This window comes from Heterodontus francisci, chromosome 11, assembly GCF_036365525.1.
Source record: "Heterodontus francisci isolate sHetFra1 chromosome 11, sHetFra1.hap1, whole genome shotgun sequence".
Lineage (NCBI taxonomy): Eukaryota > Metazoa > Chordata > Chondrichthyes > Heterodontiformes > Heterodontidae > Heterodontus > Heterodontus francisci.
This window is the reverse complement of record NC_090381.1, coordinates 51,840,129-51,866,383: the sequence shown is the minus strand read 5'-3', so window position 1 is coordinate 51,866,383 and position 26,255 is coordinate 51,840,129. Positions and strand designations below refer to the sequence as shown.

Sequence of the window (26,255 nt, the reverse complement as noted above, 5' to 3'; positions counted from 1 at the left end):
ATGTGTCTGTGTGGGTTTTCGCCGGGTGCTCCGGTTTCCTCCCACACAGCCAAAGACTTGCAGGTTGATAGGTAAATTGGCCTTTATAAATTGCCCCTAGTATAGGTAGGTGGTAGGGGAATATAGGGACAGGTGGGGATGTGGTAGGAATATGGGATTAGTGTAAGATTAGTATAAATGGGTGGTTGATGGTTGACACTGTCTCGGTGGGCCGAAGGGCCTGTTTCAGTGCTGTATCTCTAAATAAAATAAATAAATATAAAACCATGTTGACTCTGCCTGATTGTTTGTGGTTTTCTGCATGTCTTGCTGCTACCTCTTTAATAATTGCATTTTCCCTATGACAAACATTAGGCTAACTGGCCTATAGTTTCCAGCTTTCTGTCTCCCTACTTTCTTGAACAGAGGTGTTACATTTGTGGTTTTCCAATCCGCTGGGATATTTCCAGAATCTAGGGAATTTTGGAAGATTACAACCAATGCATCCACTATCTCTGCAGCCATTTCCTTTAAGACCTTCAGATACATGTCATCAGGTCCAGGAGACTTGTCAGCCTTTTGTCCCATTAGTATTCCCATTATTTTTTCTCTAGTGATGGTGATTGTTTTAAATTCCTCCCTCCCTTTTGCCTCCTAATTTTCTACTATTCTTGAGATGCTTTTTGTGTCTTCTACTGTGAAGCCGGATGCAAAAGACTTGTTCAAAACCTCTGCCATTTCGTCATTCCCCATTATTAGTTTCCCAGTCTCGCCCTTTAAGAGACCAATGCTCACTTTAGATTCTCCTTTCCTTTCTATATATCCTTAGAAGCTTTTATTGTCTTTTTATATTTCGTGTTAGTTTTCTCTCGTTCTCCAATCTCTCCCTCTTGTTTTTTTTAGTCATCCTTTGCTGGTTTCTAAACTTTTCCCAATCTTCTGGCCTACCTCTAATCTTTGCAACATTGTATGCCATTTCTTTCAATTTGGTACCACCCTTAACTTTCTTACTTAGCCACGAATGGTGCATCCTTCTGGTGGAGTCTTTCTGCCTGTTGAGAGATATGAAATATCTCCTTAAATGTTTGCCACTGCTTCTCTACCACCTTACCTTTTAACCTATTTTCCCAGTCCACTTTAGCCAACTCTGTCTTCATAAGCTTGAAATTGCCTTTATTTAAGTTTAAGGCACTAGTTATGGACCCACATTTCTCAGCCTCATACTGAATGTGAGATTCTATCATCTTATGATCACTCTTGCCTAGAGGATCCTTTACTATGAGGTCTTTAATTAATCCTGTCTCATTACGCATTCCCAGGTCCAAAATAGCTAGGTCCCTGGAAAGTTCTAGAACATATTATTTGAAGAACCTGTCCAAGATGCACTCTATGAACAATGCTGTGCAAATGTAGACAGTGATGGATGATCTCTGATGGAAAATGTACAGACTCCTACATCACTGATGCTCAGGAGTGCAAACTTGAATCTTCCTCAGGAGAATAATTGTTATAGAAATCGGTGATTGGTGTCTATTTCAATGATGCATTTTTCATTTATGATTTGCTGATTTTTATTCATCAGAGATGATTTGTGCTGTATCCAGTGGCATTAAAGGGTTGTTACTAAGTTACTTATATTCTCCTGTTGTAATGTTTATTAAATTATATATAAATAATGTGATAATTACTCTACCGAGTAATGAAGTTTAAAGTGTATTACAAAGAAGAGCTCATTTTTTCTCTTGAGAGCTGGAATAGTGGCGCAGTGGCTAGCACCACAGCCTCACAGCTCCAATGACCCAGGTTTGGTTCTGGGTACTGCCTGTGCGGAGTTTGCAAGTTCTCCCTGTGACCGCGTGGGTTTCTGCCGGGTGCTCCAGTTTCCTCCCACAGCCAAATACTTGCAGGTTGATAGGTAAATTGGCCATTGTAAATCACCCCTAGTGTAGGTAGGTGGTAGGAGAATTGTGGGGATGTGGTAGGGAACATGGGATTAATGTAGGATTAGTATAAATGGGTGGTTGATGGTCGGCACAGACTCGGTAGGCCGAAGGGCCTGTTTCAGTGCTGTATCTCTCTACGACTCTATAACTGGTGGTGAAGTTCACTATGCATAAGAAATGTTTGGCCAATGAAAGCTTTCAGCATGAATTTGTACGAAATGTAACAGAAGAATTTGTTCCAATTTATTATGATGCTGGATGGGGCAGCATTTAACTGATCTTTTGAACATGTGTAAAATCATTTAACAATCTTGGCAGATTGTGCTGTCTTCTTTCAATGCTGCATCTGGATGTTTTCCCTACTTTGGTTGCCCATGGAAACAGACAAAAATCTGGCAGTATAATTGTTAACTGTCTAGTCTGTCAGAGTTTTTGTCATGGATTCAAATGCTGTGTTTGGCTGTTATTGTTTCTGTCTCTTGTAAATGTGTATATTTTAATCTTTGAAGGAAAGTACAAAATGTCTGACAACACTGAGTTCTACAGTTGAATTTGAAATTTGCATTAAATAGAAGGCAGCCTGGTTGTTGTAGTATGTGCTTTGACTCCATTCTAGGTCTTGGATTTGAATTTTAACCTTGATTGGCAGCTGAGCTTGGCACTGAAGTAATCTATCTAGGGTAGGAGAAGATGATCATCAAGCAGCCTTGTAATGCCAAAAGGTGTACCTGTCCTTTCAATATGGATCACAGATTAAAGCTGCACTCATTTGCTTGAAGCATGAGTTCAACCAGTGGAAGACATTTTATTATTTTTGTAGAGCTGTTTAAAATTTTCACCCCTCTGTTCAAATCTGTTCATGGTCTTGCCCCTCCATATCACTGACCCTCTGAGAATTCTGGCCTCTCACACATCCCCCACTCCTAACACTCTAACATTGATGGCTGTGCCTCAGCTATCTAGACTAGTTCTAGAATTCCCAGCCTGATCCTTTCTACCTCTCTCTCCTCCTTTAAGAACACCATTAAGACATGCCTCTTCGACCAAACTCAGTCACGCCTCCTAATATCTTCCTTTAGCTCAATTGTCAAAAATCAATTTTTGTGACGTGCTTTGGGATGTTTTCCTATGTTGAAGCTGCAAGTTGTTACTGGTATATAAGGAGATGGAGAGGTGTGTTAAGGGTGCTTTACAAATGAAAGTTGTTGTTGTACCCCTTCCTGGACAGTGCATCCTCTCTCAGAGAGTTGAACCAGGCAAGATGAACAGACTCACATATTTCTGATCGCAGCTGTATAGTCGGATTTGAGAAATGTAGTGAGCCAGCAAGCAATGCTTAATTCACAGTAATTCTGCAATATATTTCAAACAATTGGGCAAATCTTAATTTTCTCTGCACAAGATGGATTTGGCCAACCCATTTTAGAACTTGCCTGATTTTGATCCCAGTAGTAATGGAAAGAAAATTGGGCAGGTTCTGTAACTGGTGGGCGATCTGCTCCACCAGATAGCCAACCAGACAGTGAAAATAGAAACTTACCCCAGTGTAATCTTCTTTGATTCGGCAGAAGAAATGGAACTTTGGTCCTCAATTGAAAAATAAAGTTTTGGTGCATTATAATTAATTATCATGTTCACTAGGCGTTCAAGAATTATCTCTGTATCCTTTGAACATAAAACTATATGCTGTCAGTATAATAGCTCTGTACTATCATTATTCCGAATATGTCCACTAAAAATAAATTCACTAATAATAAACTAAATGCCAGTGAGTTGGAGCACTGCCTTTCTATTCAGATTATGTTTAAACCTATTGCTCACAGGAACAGAGAAGCTCAACTCTATAGCTCCCAATCAAGATGTTCCTGAAAGTTAATCATTAACCTCCAGGATCAATTACTTGCTGCATCTTGTATTCAGGTGCCTTTCATAAGCCCATAAAGAAATCTATGCTTGCTCTTCGCATTAGGACCAACAAGGGGCACAACTGGATTTCCCAAGGAAGGCTGGGACTTCTGTCAACCATACCCCCCTCCATTAGTGGTGGGGTTGGGGGCAGGGATCAGGGGTAGATCTGTCTATGACTCCCCACTGAAATTTCCTGGACTTCACACCATTGGATTGGAGTCCTAATTTCCCCCCTTCCCCAGCAGCCCAAGATGTGCCTGGAGCATGGACGGAATTTTGGGCCTTTTAAAAAAAAATTGCCGACACTGTAAGCAAAGACTTTGGACTTTTATAAAATCATCTGGCGTATTGGTTTCTTATTGGTCCAGAGCAATTTAAATTCTGCATTTCTTGTTTTACAAACTGCAATGATGAGGCCTGGTAACATTTGAATGCAATTGTAAACATAACCCTTTGTGATTACTTAGCTTGGACATGTTTGTTGCAATAGGAAGTTCATTGAGATTACTCATGTGGTTCAAAAATGTAACATCCATCTTATATGTCTCTTGAAAAAGATGTAATATTTGAAATGATGTGCAGTTACACTCTTTGCACAATCTTCCTGCTTGGAAAATGTGAAATTAATTTATGAATTATAATTTAACATGTAGGCCATTTTCTCTGTATCAAACCCACATACGGACATTATGCTGGTGGCAAAAATAGAAAAAATACTAATGGGAAACATTTCCAGCTGTGCTGAACCCTACATTAAGAGCTCGGACTCCAGCAAGGTACCTGTTTATTTCTGTACTACGTTCATTATTAATTCGACATACTTTTACATTATGCAATAGTTCATTATTCAGTGGAGCAATAAGCAATAAAATTCTTCCTGCATAGTTGTTAAATTATTACTATTACCCAGAACACTTTCTGTTCATGAATAAGTGGATCTGCTACAAAAACGAAAGTTGACCTTAAATCAAAAACCTGTTTCATTCTAAAGATGGTAATTAAATCAAGGATGTGCTATAGTCATATTTTATCATAAGTCTTTGTCATTTTTTTTACCTGCTTCCTTTTCAAGACTGCACAGAAGATTCTAAAGACTAACAAGCAGTTTTGTAATAAGTTAGCCAAGTATCGGATGCCGTTTGCTTGGGCAGTGAGGTATGTATATGTTGATGTATACTGATAGATACCTGCATGAGTCGTTGCATATTAATCATTTATTTATATATCTGTTGGGTGCATGAGCTTTGCTAAAGAATTATGCTTATTTTGGGCTACAAAATCCAATACTAAATGTTTTAATTGGCACAGCATTCTTGAACATCAAAGATAGAATTCTGTTGGACAGCTTTAGTTATGAAACATGCACTCCGATTCTTCTTTAAAGTTTGGAGGAGTGCATCACTAAGGGTGTGGTGGAAGGGATTCCAGGCACAGTTTTTAAGACCCCCACTGACCTCGGTGCAGTAGCATAAATAAGGTCACTTCCTAATAGTACCTGGTTACAAAACCATTTTGAATGGTCATTATGTCTATTTTCACTTGAATTTTTTTTTTACTGTTCTATCATTCCAGGGAGACAAAAATATTGTTTTTATTACACAATTTATGACCCTATTTTCAGTGTTTTGATGAAATTTCAGTGCGTTATCATGAAAGCACAGCAGGAATCCTTGTTAAATGATTGGTTCATTGGGAAAAACCATTGTTTAATTCAAATTGCTAAAACTATTATTTTAGGATGTTGCAAAATCATAAGTAATGAGGTAATAAAAATAATATAAGAGCCCTGTATCTTGACATGAATACAGTTATTCCTTCATATCGTACATTTGGAATTAATTTGATAGAGGTTGTGAAAATTCAGAAAAGCCAAAGTAAATCAACTACATTGACCCTCAAAAACTATTTGCTGGAATTTTCCATTGGGAGGGAAAATCCATCCAATGACCAAAAAGTCGGTGGTGAGCCCGCCTCCACCGGGCGTGGAGAGCCAGACCGGGATTTTTCGCTTCCCAGGCCTTGAATTGATCTTGGGCGGGACTTCCACCTCCTTGAGGCAGGACATCCCACCTGGAGCTGCCGGCCACTCAGTGGGCCAGCAGCTCTTAGTTCCAGCAGTGCCACCGAGAGCGGTGGCCACTACTGGGACTGCACCCAGCCGTCAGAGGAAGAGGAAAGGCAACTCGGGAAAGGCGATAAGTTTTTGGGGCCTCGTCGGGGACAATCGGTCGGGCCCTGGCAAGGTGAGGGGATCGGTTAGTGGGGCGGAGTGTGTGTTGTGCAGTTGGGGATTCGGGGGCAGCCCTCCATGGTACACAGGGTGCCCGATCAGGAGGGCCCCCCATCAGCCCGCAAGAAGGCCACCTAGTTTCACCAGGGGGGCTTTTTGAGGCCTTAACCACCCGCCAGCCAAGGGTAAAGTACTCGTGGCAGCGTGCGGAGGCCCTTAAGTGCTAGTTAATTGGCCACTTGGGGCGGGCAGTTTCTTGCCACCACTGCCCTGCGTAAAATTGTAGCAGGGGCGGGAGGGGTTTGAAAACCACACCCCTCCCACCTCCCACTCAATTTTACATCCCCTCCCCCACTCCCCCCCACCACCATCATTAGCCCGCTCGCTCGGGGGCATAAAATTCCGGCCGTTGATTTTGATGTAGATATATGCAGTATGATTCACTTAGAGTTAGACAGGGCTAGTACTACAGACTTGCCCAAAATAATGGAAGTATCATTCTTCTGAATTCCTTTATGAGCCACAATTTGTTGTTGAAATAATGGCAAGGCTAATAGCTTTCTCTGTTATTTCTGGGTAAATGTTTTTTATAATTGTTCTTGGGATGTAGGTCTCATTGGCAAGGACAGCATTTATTGCTTATTCCTAATTACCTTTGAGAAGGTGGTGGTGTGTTGCCTTCTTGAACTGCTGCAGTCCATGTGATATAGGTACACCCACAGTGCTGTTAGTGAGGGAGTGCCTGGATTTTGACCCATGACAGTGAAGGAACCGTGATTTAGTTTCAAGTCAGGATGGTGACTGACTTGGAGGTGGTAGATTCCCATGTATCTGCTGCTCTTGTCCTTCTTGGAGGTAGAGGTCGTGGGTTTGGAAGGTACTGTTGTGGGAGCCTTGGTGAGCTTCTCCAGTGCCTCTTGTAAATGGTACACACTGTGCGCCAGTGGTGGACGGAGTGAATGGTTAAGGTTGTGGATGGGGTGCCAGTCAAGTGAGCTGCTTTGTCCTGGATGGTGTCGAGCTTCTTGAGCAATGTTGGAGCTGCACCCATCCAGGCAAGTGGAGAGTATTCCATCACACTCCTGACTTGTGCCTTGTAGATGGTGGACAGGCTTTGGGAGTCAGGAGATGAGTTACTAGCTGCAGAATTCCAAACCTATGACCTGCTCTTGTAGCCACAGTATTTATATGCCTGGTCCAGTTAAGTTTCTGGTCAATGGTAACCCCCAGGATGTTGGTGCTGGGGCATTCAGCAATGGTAATGCAGTTGAATGTCAAGGGGAGATGGTTAGATTCAGCAACTGCAGGCGAGGAACAGATGCACGGCTAATGTGAATATTCAAAAGTTGCTGTCTGAGTTGTGCCATTCCACCATTAGCTTTGCGAAAATGGCATCTCATCCATAGCCTCCTCATTTTCTTGGGGACCTTGCTGTATTTGCCCATTAATTACCCATTAAACTCACCACAGACAGTTCGGTCCATTGTCATTACAAGCATAAGTATTCCTTTTAACAACGTGATGTGTTAATTATTAATCAACCCCACTGTGGCGGGGTTGGAGGCCTTGGGGCACAGAGAATCACAACTGGTGGTGGGGGCAGAGGGCCCATCGCCTCCCTGTAGCCAAGTGATCTTCCTGGGGGTGGAGTAGGCCGACAGCCTTTCTGCCCAGAAGTCAATTGAGGCCCTTAAGAGGCCTATTAACGGCCAATTAAGGGCCTCTTCCTGCTGCCGCTGGGATCTTACCAGAGGTGAGTGAGTGCCTCTGCTGGGCGGGAGGTTGCCTTGTAACATGAGACGCCCTCCCTGTGGGCTTGGAGGGGGTGGTTCCCTCCTTCGTGGGCAATCTGTGGCCCACGGAGGACCCCCACTGGGAACCAGTTTATCCCCCGGGACCCCCTCCCTCTGGACCTCACGGCCATCTCCCAGACCCCCCTCACCGGGGCCTTCCAGACTGGCCCCGGTGACCATGCCTCACCTACCTCCTGTCTGGGGTTCTAGTGCTGGGCCTGGATCCAAGGCCTTTGCAGTACCAGCAGTAGCCACTGCTCCCGGTGGTGCTGCTGATACAACTGAGCTGCCAGCCCTCTGCTTGGCCGGCAGCTCTCAGAGGCAGGGTCCCCGTCTTTAAAGGGAGGGGAATCCCGGCTCATGAAATTTGATTGTAAAAAATCGGAGGATCGCTCCGGAGGGTGGTTGGGTACGAGGGGCGCGAAAAGGCCAAAGCAGGAGTCCGCCTGACCTGGCTCCAGCACAAAATCCAGCCCATTGAATGCACCCCTTTTAATTTTCCCCTTCTTAGTCCTTCCTGTCTTTATTTCACAATTCTTAACTCTGACTGGTTAAGGAGATACCCTGTTGATTGCCCTGTTCACTGAGCTCCCAGATGCCTCATTTCCCTTGCAGCACTGTTATCAGCTCACCCTTTGAGGAACTTTCTGGGCAAAGTATTTTTGAGCTGAGGATGCAGGGTCAAGTTTCTAATGACAGATGCTGGTCGATGCTCAGCTACAGCCCATTCAAGCCCATTATTTAACCCTTGTTTAAACTGTTTATTAGATTTCTTGTTTTGCTGTGCTCTTTATTTTTTAGGTCAGTATTCAAAGACAATCAGGGAACAATAGACCGAGACTCTCGCTTCTCTGCTCTCTTCAGGCAAGAAAGCAGTAAAATTTCTACAGAGGACTTGCTGAAATTAGTAATGGAGTTCAAAAGGTATTGGCACCCTTCACCTGGTATGAGAACATTGAAATGTTTGGAATGCTGATTGTTTTTTTGACCTAATTAGATTCTTTATTTTTCATGCTTATAGAGCAGACAAAATGACCAAAGTACAGACCATCCCTGGCAATCTTGATATATCAGTGGAATCCGTTCCCATTGAACATCCAAGTATGAGATTTATTTTGTTTGTTGACTTTTTAGAGTCATATTTAACTCTGCACTTATTTCTCCAACTGTAATAGCAGCAGCTTAATGAAGCATTTCTTATTCCACATCAAATGTAACACAAATAGAAAAACATACCAACATATATAGTTTCACTCACACCCACCTAAAAATTAGGGAAATATCTGTTGACTCTCCGATGCTATAATGTATAAGTGTAGCAATATGCAAAGAAAGCAGTGTAACATTTTTTCACGCACTCATTCCATGACAGATGTTACTTTTTGGCCAAAGGCCAAGCATCTATCAACGCTGTTCTGTAAACATCTGCTGGAGGTGTGCAATGGATCCCATGGGTAACTTGCTCATCAATTTCCTCTCCCACCATGTGAAGAAGTGCTTAACATCTTTCTCATAATTAATCAACCAAGATTGAGAACTTTTTGCATGAGTAATTTCAAGCTGAAAAAACGAACTTTACTATAGCATGGAAAGGCTGTGTGACAACCATCTGCACAATGCCAGGTGGGACAGTCATTCCACTGAATCTCCCAAGGCATGAAGAGTAAATAGATTATAAAATGATCTCTGAGCAACTTGCTAGTATTGTTATATTGGTATTTCTGAGGTGTACCCCTCAAAACTGTATTTTGTATAATTTCTGCACAAAAAAAAGGAAAATTAAGAAATTATAGGGAGAAATTCACTTGTGGCACAGCCTGCCCCCGTGGAATTGACATATTTCTCCGTAGCACCACTACGTGAATGAATTCGTCCCCTTATATCTAATCAGAGAAAATTGTGAATTGGCAAATGTTCTGTTGTCCCATGCATTTCTACAAAGTCTCCATTTTGATGGCATGAAATTTACATGCAGCCATTTTGTGCATCAGTGCATAGGAAATATCTGTAGAATAAAACCTCCATTATCCATGGTCCAATTATCCATCAAAGTGTGCGCAGGACAAAAGCCTCACGCAAGATGTCATCTCTTTGCACAGTCACCTCCTGTCTGACATAAATCAATCTCTCAGCCCAAGAAAGATTGCATTTAATCTGTTGTTTGCATTGTACTTGTCTTGCCACGCGTATTTTTTTTATTTGTTCTTGGAATGTTGCTGATGAGGTCAGCATTTATTGTCAGTCCCTAATTGTCCTTGAGAAGGTGGTGGTGAGCTGCCTTCTTGAACTGATGCAGTCCATATGGTATAGTAGCCCCCACAGTGCCAATAGTTCCACATATTGCTCTGTTATATCTAAGGCTCAAAATGTGGGCACTCTAAGCATTCATAATTTTCTAATATCCACTGTGTGTGATGATGGAGATTCCACTGTACTTTGAAAGTGGGAGCAAAGATTTATCAGTCCAAACTCTGTTGATAAATAGATAAAATAAGTACTACTGAGGTCTTCCTGAATTCAGGCAGAATACACTACATACAATAAAACTCCCTCATGCTGTAGGTACAATTAATAGAGCACCAAAATGTATAACATTGAGACAAAAGCAAAGTGTGTGGAGGTCAAATTTTCTTTAGTGGTGTAAAAATAAATTAAAATTGATGTTTTACAATTTTTCTTCTTTTAAAACTAATTGAAATGTTTCCTATCGGCTATTAATGAATAAAAAATATGGGTTAGCGTTTGCATGTTTAATTCATATTTCTCCCTTTCTACTTCTGGTTATTTCTTTTCCCCTCTTCCTGTTTGCTTCCTTTGTTGCATGCACTATCTACAGCTGACAACGTGAGAGTTCTGCCCTTACTATTCTAAAGTCAATGGCAAATCGTAACTACCTTGTTTGTAACCACCTTGTTGTAATTCCCTCCCTCCTTGTGAGGAAGAACTTGGCCCATTCCCAGCGGCTACCTGCAATAATTTATCTGTGATCAGGAATGCCACTTATATTGATACAAATCTGAACTTAACATTATAATGTGACTAATCAGTACAATTTGATCTAAACTTTCTCCTTGTTCGGTTATTGGCTAAACTTGAATTGTTGCCCAAGAGAATGTGTTGTATGTAAAGTGGGAAATGTTTTTAATTGCCACAGCTGATCTATTAAAAGAACTATTTTACAAGCCATATTTTAGACAGAGCAAGGTGATATACAGTTATGATAACTACTGGATTCTTAACATCAGATCAAACCTGAGTAGCAATTTAAAAAATCCTGAAAAACAACTTGTTCCTCATCTGTTTCAGATTGTGTTACCTCATCATATGTGCCTATTAAGCCATTCAAGGACCCAAATACATATAAACCTACCATAGAGGTTGAAGAGTTTGTGCAAGAGTCTGCAAAATATTCCCAACCTTACACAATATACAAAAACCATGTTTATATTTATCCCAAACATTTGAAATATGATGGTCAAAAGTGCTTTGCCAAGGTAAGGTACACAGAAAAATTGTATTGTTTCACTCTATACCCTTTTCATCAATAAACTTCTGCTTTGGAGACTGTGATTGGATTTTTTTGTGGTTTCAAACAAGGGAGTCATTCTCATAAAATTGAAGGTTCAGTGTTTTTATCCAGTGAGTATCTGACCCATATGAATCACAAAGACCCAGGTTTGATTCCCAACTCAGTGCTGAGATAGTTATCTTTTTGGGAGGTCCACTGTTGTCTGACGCACCAGGCTGAATTTTGCTGGGTCATCGAGGGGGGAGGGGGCGGGGCAGTCCGCCCTGGCCACATAAGTGAGCCGCCGCGCTAAATATCACGGTGGCTCCACGGAGTAAATCTCTCACATGCACCCCGCTCACAGCTTATCTAGGCTCACACATGAATATTGAATACTTGGGAAAAGTTTTAGAACACAACTGTCGGCCTCAGTACAATCTTACCTCAGTTAAGACCTTCAGTAGTGGAAGGGGAGGGAGAAAATTGGTGAGAAATGCTTTTAAAAAATTGTTCAGTGTGGGAAAAAAACTTAAAGCTTGATTTCATTTGACGACTTCCGAATGTCAGTCTATTTCTATGGCAGTCTGTACATCCTGGGTTTGATAGCATTAGTTATCTTTTTGCTGATTAACCTTCTTTTATAACCTCCCGTACATCAAGAGCCCTGCAGGTGTCTGCTACTATATGTTTTGCAAAGATAACAATGTAACTATGTTCATGCCATATGGTTAGTACAGTGACCTGTAAATCTTGGATTAGAATGTTATGGAACATAATTCCTATTTTTTCTGAAATATAGACATTGCTTCCAAATCTACAGTGCATTGATATCTTCTGGACATTGTTGCAAACCTCTGTTGACTATGTAATTTCCTTACTTTATGTGCCTCAGTAATTGAAATCTCAGTCCATTATCCATTTTGTAGCCTCCGGTTAAAGATAGGCCAGCAGATATGAAATGTCCCAGGGGATTTTATTATTGTGTTGTACACGATTGAACATGCATTGGAAGAAGTCACTCCTTGAAGTCTAATTTTTTTTTCTGAAAATTATGCTAAATCAATACAATTCTATGTTAATTTAACTTCTAGTTAATTCAGCCAGCATCATATTTCTGAGATTGTATTATTTGTATTATTATTCTGAGATTGTATTCATTGTTTTAACCTGTTAATGTAAAATTTTGTTTTAGTTGATGTCAAATTTGCTTTCTACAGAATCTAAACTGCTAACTTTGATACCTGGGTTGTTTTTCCAAAATGTCCATTGTTGAGGGGAGGGGGGAAGCTTGTGCCTTTGTAGCACATCCTGAATCTTGGGGAAAACTTGTTCCTATTTTGTGTGCCTCCCAACTTTCTAGGGTATACAAAATATTTATGCAGTTTCCATTTCTGCAGGCAAGAAATCTAGCTGTGCGCATTGAATTCAGGAGTTCAGATGAAGAAAGTGCTCAACCATTGAAAGTAAGTTACATTGGAAATATGTTTAATGCTGTGTGAAGATGCATCAACACAAGATTCCATAGAAGTGAGCCACAGTGGTTTGATTTTCCCCATTGATGCGTTGTAGATCTCAACTTCATTGATGCATTAGAGGAAAAAACAGAGCTGTGAGTCATCCCTTAGCCTGAGAGCTAGCATCCATCTCGGCTACAGACAGAAGAATAGCACCATTTATATTTCTGAAGCTAATGGGGCAATCATTGACTGTTGCCTGAAATGGATGTGAATTTGGTGGAATGGCCATGCAGCCCGCCCATTGGTCCCTGTATGACGTCCGAGCCATTTTTGATGTCTAGGCCTCTAAGATGCTGTGGACCCCAAGTGAGGGTGCCACTGCAATTCGCCAGTTCTGGGAGGGCAGGAATCAGACAGCTGAGCTGACTAGGAGGTTCAGCCAGGGTCGGGTGGGGGGACTATCCTGAATGGTGACATTTAAAGTCTCGTGGGCTGTTTTTTTTGAATGACAATCAGTGGTCCCTTTAAGGACCACTGCTCAACCAGAATCCTAAAACATGCGCAGGACCCCAATTTACATACTTACGCAGCCTTTCACCTGTTTCAGGCAGACAGACTGCCCACCCATTTACAGGAATGCCTGAAAATTGTATCAGGCACATCTTGGGCAGCAGTGCAATAGCTGAGGCCCTCATCAGAATATTTTCAATTACTGGCCATCCGTATTTCATATGAGAAATGGATGGTTGGCAATTGAAACTTGTCTCTAATTTCTTTATTGTATGGTTCCACAAGAGCAGAACGATGACAATATTTCTGATGTGCTTCAAATGTTGCCTGGTTATTGTTATTTATTGAGTGATTTCAAGTCTGACGGTTACTTGTGCAATGAAGCAAACTGTAATGTTAACAACTATAGAACATAAAACTAATCGGTCACTTAGGTGAATGAGACTTTCTTTGCACTGTTTCTTTGTAATACTTTCAGTAAAGCTATTTTACTTTGCTCTTCCTTTTTGTAACAGTGCATTTATGGAAAACCAGGAGGGTCACTGTTCACCACTGCAGCACAGACAGCAGTCCTACATCATTCCCAGAACCCCGATTTTTATGATGAGGTACTTCCATGAAAAATGTTTGGCGAATGCTGCATAAATGTCTCTGATTAGCATGCAAGTCACATCAAGTGCAGACAGAGAAGCTAAAATACATCTGTTCACTAAAAGACTGAATTTGTTGCAATGAGTGCTTATCTACTACTGAATTTAGACTCTGGCTTCCATCTAGTCCAAACAAAACAAATAATGTGAAATTTGGTATGGAATCTGCACATGAACAATACAATGGCATACCTTATGCAGTTGTTAATCATATGGTGATCATAAAATCTGGAAAATGATGTGCACCAAATCTTACACTAATTTGAAAAGACTAAAATGATCTTTCTATCTGATCTCACATTGTAATTTTAATTGTAATACATCTAATTGTGAAAATTAGGTAGCCTAGTAGACTTTATATGGGAAATCTACAACCACTGCAGGTCAGTAATCAGCAAAGCAAATAGAATGATGAACCATATTGTCAATTTATAGGAATACAAATCATGTTTCAACTGGATAATGCTCTAGTCAGACCACTTAACAAATGTTAATTCCTGCTCTGTCTATCAAGACACAAGAAAAATATTTGTGTCTTAGTCCAGTGATTAGGAAAGGCTAATCCTTAGCATTAGAAGATTGGCTTTTGAGGAAAGACTGGAGAAACATGAATGTTTCATAGAGTCATAGAGTCATACAGCACAGAAACAAGCCCTTCGACCCATTGTGTCTGTGCCGGCCATCAAGCATCTACCTATTCTAATCCCATTTTCCAGCACTTGGCCTGTAGCCTTGTATGCTATGGCGTTTCAAGTGCTCATCTAAATACTTCTTAAATGTTGTGATGGTTCCTGCCTCTACCACCTCTTCAGGCAGTGTGTTCCAGATTCCAACCACCCTCTGAGTGAAATTTTTTTTTCTTAAATCCCCTCTAAACCCCCTGCCCCTTACCTTAAATCTATGCCCCCTGATTATTGACCCCTCTGCTAAGGGAAAATATTTCTTCCTATCTAATCTATCAATGCCCCTCATAATTTTGCATACCTCAATCATGTACCCCCTCAGCCTTCTCTGCTCTAAGGAAAACAACCCTAGCCTTTTCAGTCTTTCTTCATAGGTGAAACGCTCCAGCCCAGGCAACATCCTGGTGAATCTCCTCTGCACCCTCTCCAGTGCAATCACATCCTTCCTATAGTCTGGTGCCCAGAACTGTACACAGTACTCCAGCTGTGGCCTAACTGGCATTTTATACAGCTCCATCATAACCTCCCTGCTCTTATATTCTATTCCTCGACTAATAAAGGCAAGTATCCCATATGCCTTCCTATCCACCTTATCTACCTGTGCTGCTGCCTTCAGTGATCTATGGACAAGTACACCAGGTCCCTCTGACCTTCTGTACTTCCTAGGGTCCCACCATCCATTGTATATTCCCTTGCCTTGTTCGTCCTCCCAAAATGCATCACCTCAGACTTCTCAGGATTAAATTCCATTTGCCACTGCTCTGCCCATCTTACCAGCCCATCTATATCGTCCTGCAATCTAAGGCTTTCCTCCTCACTCTTGAAGAGATGATTAAGAGGGAATCACAAACGCAGAAAAGATAGTTAAGTCTGGAATGCTGCTTCATGTTAAACTGTGACAACAGTTTCGAAACAAAAATTTGAGACTGCTATCAGTAAATTCGTCTTCAGCCAAAGAGTGATCAACACATTGAATGGATTCCTGGACTGGGTAATAGAAGCGAAAAATCAAAAATTATTTTTTTTTTATTCTTCTTTGTCTCTCGTGACAAGGAGGCCAATGGGTAAGCGCCTAGAGGAGATCAGTGGGTTTGTGGAGTAGCGCCTGGAGCGGCTATAAAGGCCAATTCTAGAGTGACAGACTCTTCCACGGGTGCTGCAGATAAAATTGGTTGTCGGGGCTGTTACACAGTTGGCTCTCTCCTTGCGCTTATGTCTTTTTTCCTGCCAACTGCTAAGTCTCTTCGACTCGCCACTCTTTAGCCCCGCCTTTATGGCTGTCTGCCAGCTCTGGTGATCACTGGCAACTGACTCCCACGACTTGTGGTCAATGTCACAGGACTTCATGTCGCGTTTGCAGACGTCTATAAAGCGGAGACATGGACGGCTGGTGGGTCTGATACCAGTGACTAGCTCGTTGTACGATGCGTCCTTGGGGATCCTGCCATCTTCCATGCGGCTCACATGGCCAAGCCATCTCAAGCGCCGCTGACTCAGTAGGGTGTATAAGCTGGGGATGTTGGCCGCCTCGAGGACTTCTGCGTTGGAGATACGGTCCTGCCACCTGATGCCAAGGATTCTCCAGAGGCAGCGAAGATGGAATGAGTTAAAACGTCGCTCGTGGCTGACATACATTGTCCAGGCCTCGCTGCTGTAGAGCAAGGTACTGAGGACACAGGCTTGAAACACTCGGTCTTTTGTGTTCTGTGTCAGTGCGCAATTTTCCCATACTCTCTTGGCCAGTCTGGACATAGCAGCGGATGCCTTTCCCATGCGCTTGTTGATTTCTGTATTGAGGGACAGGTTACTGGTGATAGTTGAGCCTAGGTAGGTGAACTCTTGAACCACTTCCAGAGCGTGGTCGCCGCTATTGATGGATGGAGCATTTCTGACGTCCTGTCCCATGATGTTCGTTTTCTTGAGGCTGATGCTTAGGCCAAATTCATTGCAGGCAGCCGCAAACCTGTCGATGAGTCTCTGCAGACACTCTTCTGTGTGAGATGTTAATGCAGCATGTCAGCAAAGAGGAGTTCCCTGATGAGGACCTTCCATACTTTGGTCTTCGCTCTAAAACGGGCAAGGTTGAAGAACCTACATCTGATCTGGAGTGGAGAAAAAAGCCTTCTTCTGAAGACTTGAACGCAGTGAGAAGAAGATCCCAAACAGTGTAGGTGCAAGAACACAGCCCTGTTTCACGTCACTCAGGATAGGAAAGGGGTCTGATGAGGCACCGCTATGCTGAATTGTGCCTTTCATATTGTTATGGAATGAGGTGATGATACTTAGTAGCTTTGGTGGACATCCGATCTTTGCTAGTAGTCTGAAGAGACCACGTCTGCTGACAAGGTCAAAGGCTTTGGTGAGATCTATGAAAGCAATGTAGAGGGGCATCTGTTGTTCGTGGCATTTCTCCTGTAGCTGGTGAATTACATTATTACAAATTACATGTGGCTTATGAGGGCATTATAGATTTTATTCAGTATGCTTGAGAATAGAATGAACAGTCTTGCTCATTTATATCTACCTAGTGACCTTGTGAATGCTATATTCCTGGTTTGCTAGGTTGAGCATCCAGGTCCCTGTAGAGTAAACTGTAGACCCAAGTAAAAGTTGCTCATAGTGGAACTGGCTTGTAAGTACTATATTAACACCTTGAACTTTTCTTTTGTACCTCCATTACTTAGGTGAAAATTGAGCTTCCCACTCAGCTGAACGAGAAACATCACATTCTTTTTTCATTCTATCACATCAGCTGTGACCTTGCTACGAAAGGTGGTTCCAAAAAGAGAGAGGCATTGGAAACGCAAGGTAAAATATCTGATACTTTGCTATAGCTTTTTGCCCCAAATGATTCTCTTTTTGCAACACTTGCTAAAGAATGTTGCCCAAAATCCAAATATTTTGTGGAAGCATTTTTTTGTTCCAAGTTCTCATCAAATGTTATAGCTATTTGGCAACAGCTATTAAACACCCTGTGAAAATGTTACCAGATTAGATTGGAGAGTAAAAAAAATCCATGAGTTGGGCAAAAATCACATGCAGCCAGCCATATATTATACTTCAAACAAGAACTTGCTTTCATATAGGAGAGAATTAAAATAGTCATGTTTGGAGGCAATAAAAGCATGGATAAGGGTTTCACCAGTATATGAGCTAAGGCAGGAGATGTGAAACAGAAGATACTAATGAGGTGGTAATAGGCAGTCTTTGTGATGGAGAGGATATGGGTTTGAATGTTCAGCTCAGGCTATGAACAGTCTGGTTCAGCCTGAGACAGTAGTCAGGGAAGGAAATCCAATTAATGGTGAGGAAAAGGAGTTTGTGGAGGGGCTGAAGACAATGGCTTTGGTTCTCCCAATGTTTTGTTCACAGAAGTTTCAGCTGATCCAGAACTGGATGTCAGACAAACAGTCAGACAACATTGAGGGAGTGGACAGGTTAAGAGAACTGGGTGATGTCAACATACATATGAAACCAGATGTTGTGGTTGCCATGGAGCAACGTGCAGATCAGAAATGGGAGGGGGCCAAAGACAGATTCTAATGGAACTCCAGAAGTAGTAGTACAAGGGAAGTAGGAGCTATTGCAGGAGATTGTTTGACTAATATTGAATATAGACTATGCCCTTACCTTAGCTCTTTGAGCACTGAAATTGGTCCCCTAAAATACTTGAACAAAAGATTACACGTTTCCTGATTGATACCTTTTCAAGAGACCTGCTATTGACAAGAATATGGAACCAATGTCTCTGCTTTTGAGTCAAAAGTATAAAAGGTAGCATGAGAAAATATTGTGATTATTAGAATGTTTTGTAAAGGCAATCTTTGATGAATGTGAAACAAAATGTATGGAAATTACCTAATATTTTCTGGCTAAATAAAACATTACAATTTTGTTTGTTCTGTTTCTATATAGTTGGATATGCTTGGCTACCTCTCCTGAAAGATGGCAGACTTGTATCTCATGAGCATTCTTTACCTGTTGCTGCCAGTCTTCCTGCTGGTTACCTCAGCAACCAGACCATAACAACAGGGAAGGTAAGAACAAATGAAATGTTTCAATCAGCCTGACACAATAGAAGCAGTAAATATATTTAAACTTTTTCCTCATTAGAAGCAAGAACTATGAGGAGGAATTTTAACTGAAAAGGATAGGTGGGTTTGGGTCATGTGGGTGTCAGAAATCTTTTTCCTGACCCAATGCACCCATCTGCAGCTTTAACTGAAACTGGAAGGTTGGGGGCATTGCAGGGGTAACCAACCTGATCCAAGGTGGCAGGCTGCAACTCTAAATATGATAATGAAGGTGCGAGCCTCACTGTCATGCAGGTTTGGAAATTTTACTGCTGTTGACTGGGTTTCCTGAGCCATGGTGAAGCCAGCAGCTTCTTCAAGGCAAGGATTTGGCAGATTCAGAAGTGCCTTCGCACTTACCCTCTTGATCCAAGTGTGCCTGCCAAAAGTGCCTCCTCAATTGGGCACCCACACCTGCCCCCAACCCAATGACTTTGTCCCCCATCAAGGCCTCTGACCTCCAGTGCCCAAACCCCCCACCCCCCACCACTACGAGGCCCCAATTCCTCACCCCATCAGGCCCCAAGGTCTCCGATCGCCCAATCACAAGGTCTCTGACCTTCCCCCGTCTCAGGACCCCATCTCCTCCACGTCCGGTCAACTCCCATTCCTGGTGCTGACTGACTTGTTGCTGTGGCCATCAGTGACTGACTCCCTGCCTAACTGAAGGCCCAGCTCTTCGTTAAGCTGGGGCATCAGGTGGGGAACTGATGCTGGCGTCAATAACAAACTGTGAAGTTAAAAATCTACAGCGTGCAGGAGAATCCCAAGTGTTGGGTTCTGTGCAATTTTCTGGCCAACCCACTCCCTGTGGGTCAGGCCAGTGAAATCTCTGCCCCGAGTGTAAACCTTTAAGATTTAAGTAAATCTTTAAGGAGTGGATAAGGGAAGGTTCAACTTGAGGGCGTCCTATTGCCAAGTCATTTAACACTGGCTCCAGGGCTTTGACATTAGTTTTGCCAACCTGCTGGTGTGATTGGGTGTTCAGAGTGATCTCTGTGCTGGAATGGATATGCCCAGGGCACACTTGATATTCTGCCTTGGGCTTCATTTGCATGTGAGACCAGTGAGCCACAGCCACCTGCTTGAGCGTCATCAGGCAGCTGCCAGTGAAGAAGATATGAATTTCAGGCCACTTGGTTGCCTTCAGCAGCTTTCAGGTAGTTCCAGAGAGGGGAGATGAAGCAGTTGGGAGTGAGACGATGACGAAAAGATGAGGGAGGGGGTCGGCTATGTGGTTGCACATCTGTAATTTATTTTTAAACTTTATTTCTGTGTAGGCTAATGGTTCTGATATTAAGTGGGTTGATGGAGGGAAGCCACTCTTCAAAGGCTCTGTGCATGTAGTATCCACAATCTATACTCAGGTATGTGTTCATTTGATTTTCTAATTTAGGCGCGAAGCTTTCTAGCTCCACTTTACATTTCAGTGCTGATTGGATGCTCCCAACTGAATGCTGATAAAGAAGTTGCCTAAATCAATTTGTATGGATTAAAAATTAGTTGTGAGCTATAGGCCCATGATTTCCTAACCTTTACTCTCTACAATACACTCTTCCTGTCCAGAAGCATCTGATTGGGAAATCAGCTTTTTAGTATGCTGAGCAGTCAGGGAAATAAAGAGCCCATGATTATTTTTGCTTTTTATTAGGAGGAAAGACTGAACAACTTTTTTCAGGAGTGTCAAAAAAGAGAAGGAGGGAGTTCGCAGGCTCCATCCTCAGATTTTATCAGCTGTATCGAGGTTTGAACATTTAAATCAATTTCAAATTGAAATGAATTCATAGCGCGGTACTTCAACATTTATATTGTTTATTTGTTTATTACTTCAGTCACTGTTTCAGGGGAAAGATATTGGCTAGAATTTTATGCCACCCCAGTGAGCCGGATGTTGGGGGGGAGGGGTGGTGTGGCATAAAATTAAGGGTCTTCACCCACCTCCACGGGGATTTTACCCATGGCAAGCGGGCGTCCAGGAGACATGAAAGGCCGCCCAGTGAAACCTGGGTGCCTGATTGAGGGCTGCCTCCTCTTCCCCAACCATCCCCAGGACCCAAGACGCCCCCCCCCACCTCCCCTTCCCTCCCAAACGACCATCCTTGCCTTGCCGGGGCGCGACCAATCATAGTGGCAAGGCAAACCAAACTTACCTGTAGTCCTGGCTCCATGTCCTCGGCTGGGGTGCAGTCCCAGCAGTGGCTACCGCTCTCGGCGGCTGGAAGTACCGCCTCAGAACAATTAAAGCCTGGGGGTCCTGTAAAATGCGGGTCGGATCCCCGGGCTGGGTGGAAGCGAGTTCGCCACTGACTTTTACATCAGTGGCCAGCTCCCCGCCGCCCGACGTTAAATCTAGCCCATTATTGCTGGGGAGTTTGCAAGTTCTCCCTGTGACTGCGTGGGTTTTCGTCGGGTGCTCCGGTTTCCTCCCACAGCAAAGACTTGCAGGTTGATAGGTAAATTGGCCATTATAAATTGCCCCTCGTGTAGGTAGGTGATAGGGAATATGGGATTACTGCAGGGTTAGTATAAACGGGTGGTTGTTGGTCGGCACAGACTCGGTGGGCCGAAGAGCCTGTTTCAGTGCTGCATCTCTAAATAAAAATAAAAGTAAATTAAAAAAAAAATTTAAACCTTAAATTTGCAATGAACATTATTGTTCCTAAACAATATCAAATTACCCAGTTTGTGCTAACCGATAGAGAGACTTTAAAAGTAAGTGTGTGATCCTAAACCGTAATATTTTAACATCTGGTTCAGTATAGCATAAGCAATACTCCAAATTGGACCTCTGCTTCATGCACAGGGGCTTATTGTTGAAGGTGTGTCAGAAATGTTTTGATTCTTAAGCTGTTTCTGATCATTTCAGGGTCTACTTGGCATTGAAAAAATCCACGTGATAGTACATTTCCTTCCTGTTCTTCTGAATCAGCTGCTTTGTACTTTGACACAAAATGAAGAAAATCAAGTTGCTACTGCCACCATCAGGTAGAAATATAAAAAATGTCAATTAATCGACTATCAGTTTGACTTCAAGCATGCAATACATTTAGATTATCTAAAGGTTAGCCAATAAACTTTTAAATGTTTAAAATTTAACTTTGACAACAAACAAAGAATACGTGCACCACAATCTCTCCACTTGTCTCGTATGATCCATGGCACAGAGGTATGTATCAATGGTAGTTAGTAATTCCAGAATTGACTAATCAGATCTGGTCATGGTTGAACATCAAGGGGGGGATTTTATGCTGGTGGCGAGGGTCTCAACGTTGGGGGAATCTGATGCCGAGATTCTTGTGTTGCTTCTTTTCTGGAAGACCCGCTGAATTTAGTGCCAATCAGGCACTTAACTTGACAGCAGCAGGCCTTCCATAGAATTTAGGACCCCGTTGCTGGAAGTCCTGGCCTTGCAGAGCTGTTGATCAGTCAAAGACCGGCAACTGCAGTGCCACTACTGGAGGCCAAGGGGCATCGCTGGAGTTAGGCCTCAGGTAGGTCAGGGCGGTAAGGGTCTCATGGGGTAGGGGTTGTGGGGGAGGGGTGTTGGCAGCAAGGGCAGGAGTTGGCCCTGAGCGGCGCCGCAGCCCCCCCCCCCCCTTCCTGATGCTGGTTCCCTCGTTCATGCACTAAGTGCCTTTGAACGAGGGACCCCAAGCATCCTGCATGGTTTTTCATGCCGTGCTTCCCGTATGGCGACAATGCCGCCTGCCTTGTGGGTAATTGTGGCTGCAGCAGAAGAGGCCCTTAAGTGGGAGCTAAAGGCCTCAATTGGCACAGGGCAGGAAGGCCATTCCCAGGTCTTCCCACCCCGGACCAAATTTTCATGGAGGCGGAATGGTGCCTGTGTCCTCCCCTGCTACCATCCCACATGATTTTATGCTCCGCCTGCCTCCAAACCCACTGCGGGGGAGAGGGTAAAATTGCATCCCAAAATGTTTAAATATTAATTTTTAGTATTTATTTCAAATAAAATATTCAGATACTAGATATTTTATCTCCTGACATTGTTGCAGAATTTAATGTCTGCCTTGGGGACTCCTCCTCTCTAATAAGTGCTTGGAGGCTGATGACTGAATTTGATTCAGAAAAGGAGGAGCGGTTGGATGGCACACACTGGCATTCTTGCTGTGTACAGTTACAGAATATTGGGGGATAACTTTGACTTTGTGTGATGCCATATGTTGTGTGATTTCCCTTTAGGATCTTAGTATGCTAATAAGCTGAGTACCAGGATGTAGTCATGTGACTCGAAGTTAGAATCACTGCAACTGTAACAGCAAGAGGAAGGTTCTGTAAATAGTTTGCTCTGTACTGTATATAATAGTTTAACTGTAATAAACCTGTTTGAGGTTGTCAACGAACTGAATGCCACGCATCTAATTTATGTTACATCAGACAGCATAAAGAGCTCATTACACCATAAACCAGGCAATAGTGAATTGGCAGCCCATTTTACATCTCTCCCAATGTTTATTTCCATAGAAGTCAATGGGCACAGAGTTGGGATATGATGGAATGTTGAAGAGGAAAGTGATGTTAGAGATGGAGCTGTAGTCGCAGAGGATAGATGAATTGAGGGTAGCTTTGTGAAGAGGACAATGTTAGTTTTGAAAAGGACCAAGATGTTGCCTGACCCAAAAAAATCATTCACAATGTTGGCAAGCTTGAGGAGCAAGAGGGTAGCTACAGTCTACATATGATTAGAGTTCACATTAATATTTTAAATTAATTTAAATGGAAGGAAAATTAGGTGGACTCCCTTCTGAGTGTGTAATCCCCCCTGCCAATTTATCTTTATCCGCTGTGCCCAGGTGATTCAGTACATCCAGGCATCGGAGCAGGAAAATCTATCCCAATATCTTCAATTTGCAGATTCCCGAAATAAATGGTAGTAAAAGATTCTCGTGGATTAATTTACTAATTATTGTTTTACTGATTAATTTACCAATATATTGTTGTAAAGATAGGACTTTGGCAATGCAGTAAGTTAATAATTCTAAAATGTAAGCTACATCTTTGAACAGACCAGGATGTTGTTCTAAGGGAAGTACATGTCATTAATGAATAACTGAAACTTCTGAGTCACATCAGCAATTACTATTGTCTGGAAACAGTCAATGAACCATTCATTGACTGATAAATATAACAACTGAAGACCATTGGTCCAGATCAGTGAGAATACCTCTGCAAGGGGCAAGAAATGGCAATGTACAATTATCTCAGGGTGTATAAACTTGGTGGGGACGCAGGAAAGCAGAGTTTGAACTTACTGGGCTGAATTTTTGCTTTGGGGGTGGGAAACAGGAGCCAGGTTTGTTTCTGGGTCCCGAGCCCGTCCTCAGAGGTGGGAGTGAAAACAGTCACTCATTGGGATTTTAACTCTGGTGCCCCCTTAATTTGTATGGACACAGATTCCCTGTCCAATTAAGGGCAGCAGCGGACTCTCGAAGCTGGAGGGCTAATCAGAGTCCTTCCAACTTCAGAGGAGCACCCAGCTGCAATGAGTGGTAAATAACTGAGAGGGCACTTGAACAGAAAGATGCCCTCAGCCACTTTTTTAAAAATTTAATTAAAAAATAGAGTAATCAGCAAGGCCACCAGTGTTGAGGATGGGGGTTGGGGGGAGGGGGGAGGCGGCAGGGTGGTGGCAGCAGAAGCAGGGAGAATCCTTCTAGTGGGTGGCCTTTGGCTGCACTCCCACTCAGGCAGGCAGGGTGCCCGTCCCTAGATAGTTGATCTGCCCCCCAATGCATCAGGAGACTGGAGGCCGATTGGAAAATCCAAGTCGGCCTCCTTAACTTACTTTTAACAAGGCTCTTAGTCAACCTAATTGGTTGCCTGCCTTGTGGGCGGCAGGCAGCCTTGCCAGCCCCAAACCTGTCTTGGCGAAAATGGCTGATGCCAGGAACAGGTTCAGGAAACCAGCACTCCGCCCATGCCAGTATTTTCAGGCCCATCTGCCTCTATTCCCAACCTCGGTGGGGCTCAACAATCCTGCCTATTGAGTCAGATGACCAGCATTTTGGAGCATAAAAGACTAGGGATTTTTACTGTCAGATACAGAGTTAGAAGACAAGGAGCAGACATCTAGCTTGTGTGGGTGGATGTAATTCTGGCAGGAGCCTAATATTCACCTAGCTAAAGAACAAGACAATGCACGCTACTCTGTCCAGTATCCAAAGGTGATATATGATCTGTTTGGCACTGTAAATTACTCCCTAAACATTGTAATGTGTTAATCTCTGTTATGTGACTATAAAATAGATTTATCGCAACCAATTGGTGTCAGGTCTGAATCCCTTGCAAGTCTGATAGTTTTATGAGCATATTTGAAATGTCATCATTATTAAGGACCATGCTATATTGTACAGAATTTCAAGTTGTGATAAAATTAGGATCTTTAAGAACTCATCCACCAACTGCAATTCTCTGAAAGACGGCACTGAGTGCATATGGTTGATTGCTAAGTAGATCTTTGACTTCCTGTGGAAAAATACCATGTTTGAAACCAAACTTAATCTGTAAGAGGTCAGTTTTAATAAACACTAATATAGATTTATCATCTGGAGCAACTGACCTTTTTTAAAAACAAAAATGATCATTGAGGTTGAAGTGGTCACTTGGGCTTAAAATGTAGTATATATTATCAAACTTTGGATTGTTCATGTTCTGAACTTTTATTTCATGCAAACCAAAGCTCAGATTAGAATTTAGCTTTGAATTATCACTGAAATGAAAGCCAAACTTGGGGATTTTATCTTTAATTGCTATGGCCTGACACCGAATGAAACTCCCAGTGCCTCTTAACACATTGATTGTTTGGACCAATTGATTCCCAGCTCTGTTTATTTTATTAGTGAGAGATGCAAAATTAAAATAGGCATTTGTACCAGTCATAAAGATATGGTCACAAAGGCCTTAAAGCGAGACATGCAATATCTTTCGATGCATTAAAATACCTCTTTTCTGTTTCTAAGGGCCATTGTTGACATTGTTGCCAAGTGTCGTGAAGAACAATTAGACATTTACCTCCGCTCATACATTAAGGTAAAATTAAAGGCTTAACACAGCATTTGCATGTAATTAATGTGGTATTTCCTTATTCAGAAAGTGCACACAAGAATAGATCTCTGTGACCTCATTAAACTTATGTTAAAAACATAGTGATTCTCTGAGCCCTGTTTAGGGCCTGGCATTGGGAACTCACTGGAAGGGGAGTCTGAAAATTACTTGAGCAGCCATTAAACGTGACTCTGGCTACTGAAAGATAAATGGCTACAGATGGGGGAAAAGTTTTTATTTTATTCATTCATGGGATGTGGGCGTCACTAGCCAGGCCAGCATTTATTGCCCATCCCTAATTGCCCTTGAGAAGGTGGTGGTGAGTTGCCTTCTTGAACCGCTGCAGTTCATTTGGGGTAGGTATACCCACAGTGCTGTTAGGAAGGGAGTTCCAGGATGTTGACCCAGCCACAGTGAAGGAACGGCGATATAGTTCCAAGTCAGGACGGTGTGTGACTT

The 26,255-nt window shown here is 42.6% G+C and overlaps 1 protein-coding gene across 6 annotated transcripts in view; it reads left to right on the top strand.

Annotated features, from left to right (window-relative positions):
- Positions 1–26,255, top strand: part of dock10 (dedicator of cytokinesis 10) — a 382,664-nt gene that overhangs the window by 247,311 nt on the left and 109,098 nt on the right. For all 6 annotated transcript variants that reach the window (XM_068042143.1, XM_068042145.1, XM_068042146.1 and 3 more), the window contains 13 exons: positions 4,484–4,606; positions 4,903–4,985; positions 8,655–8,777; positions 8,875–8,954; positions 11,160–11,347; positions 12,759–12,824; positions 13,844–13,936; positions 17,346–17,469; positions 18,577–18,698; positions 20,015–20,101; positions 20,386–20,478; positions 21,601–21,719; positions 25,712–25,781. In XM_068042143.1, the coding sequence (XP_067898244.1) occupies positions 4,484–4,606; positions 4,903–4,985; positions 8,655–8,777; positions 8,875–8,954; positions 11,160–11,347; positions 12,759–12,824; positions 13,844–13,936; positions 17,346–17,469; positions 18,577–18,698; positions 20,015–20,101; positions 20,386–20,478; positions 21,601–21,719; positions 25,712–25,781 (1,371 nt within the window). The remainder of the gene's footprint in view (positions 1–4,483; positions 4,607–4,902; positions 4,986–8,654; positions 8,778–8,874; positions 8,955–11,159; positions 11,348–12,758; positions 12,825–13,843; positions 13,937–17,345; positions 17,470–18,576; positions 18,699–20,014; positions 20,102–20,385; positions 20,479–21,600; positions 21,720–25,711; positions 25,782–26,255) is intronic.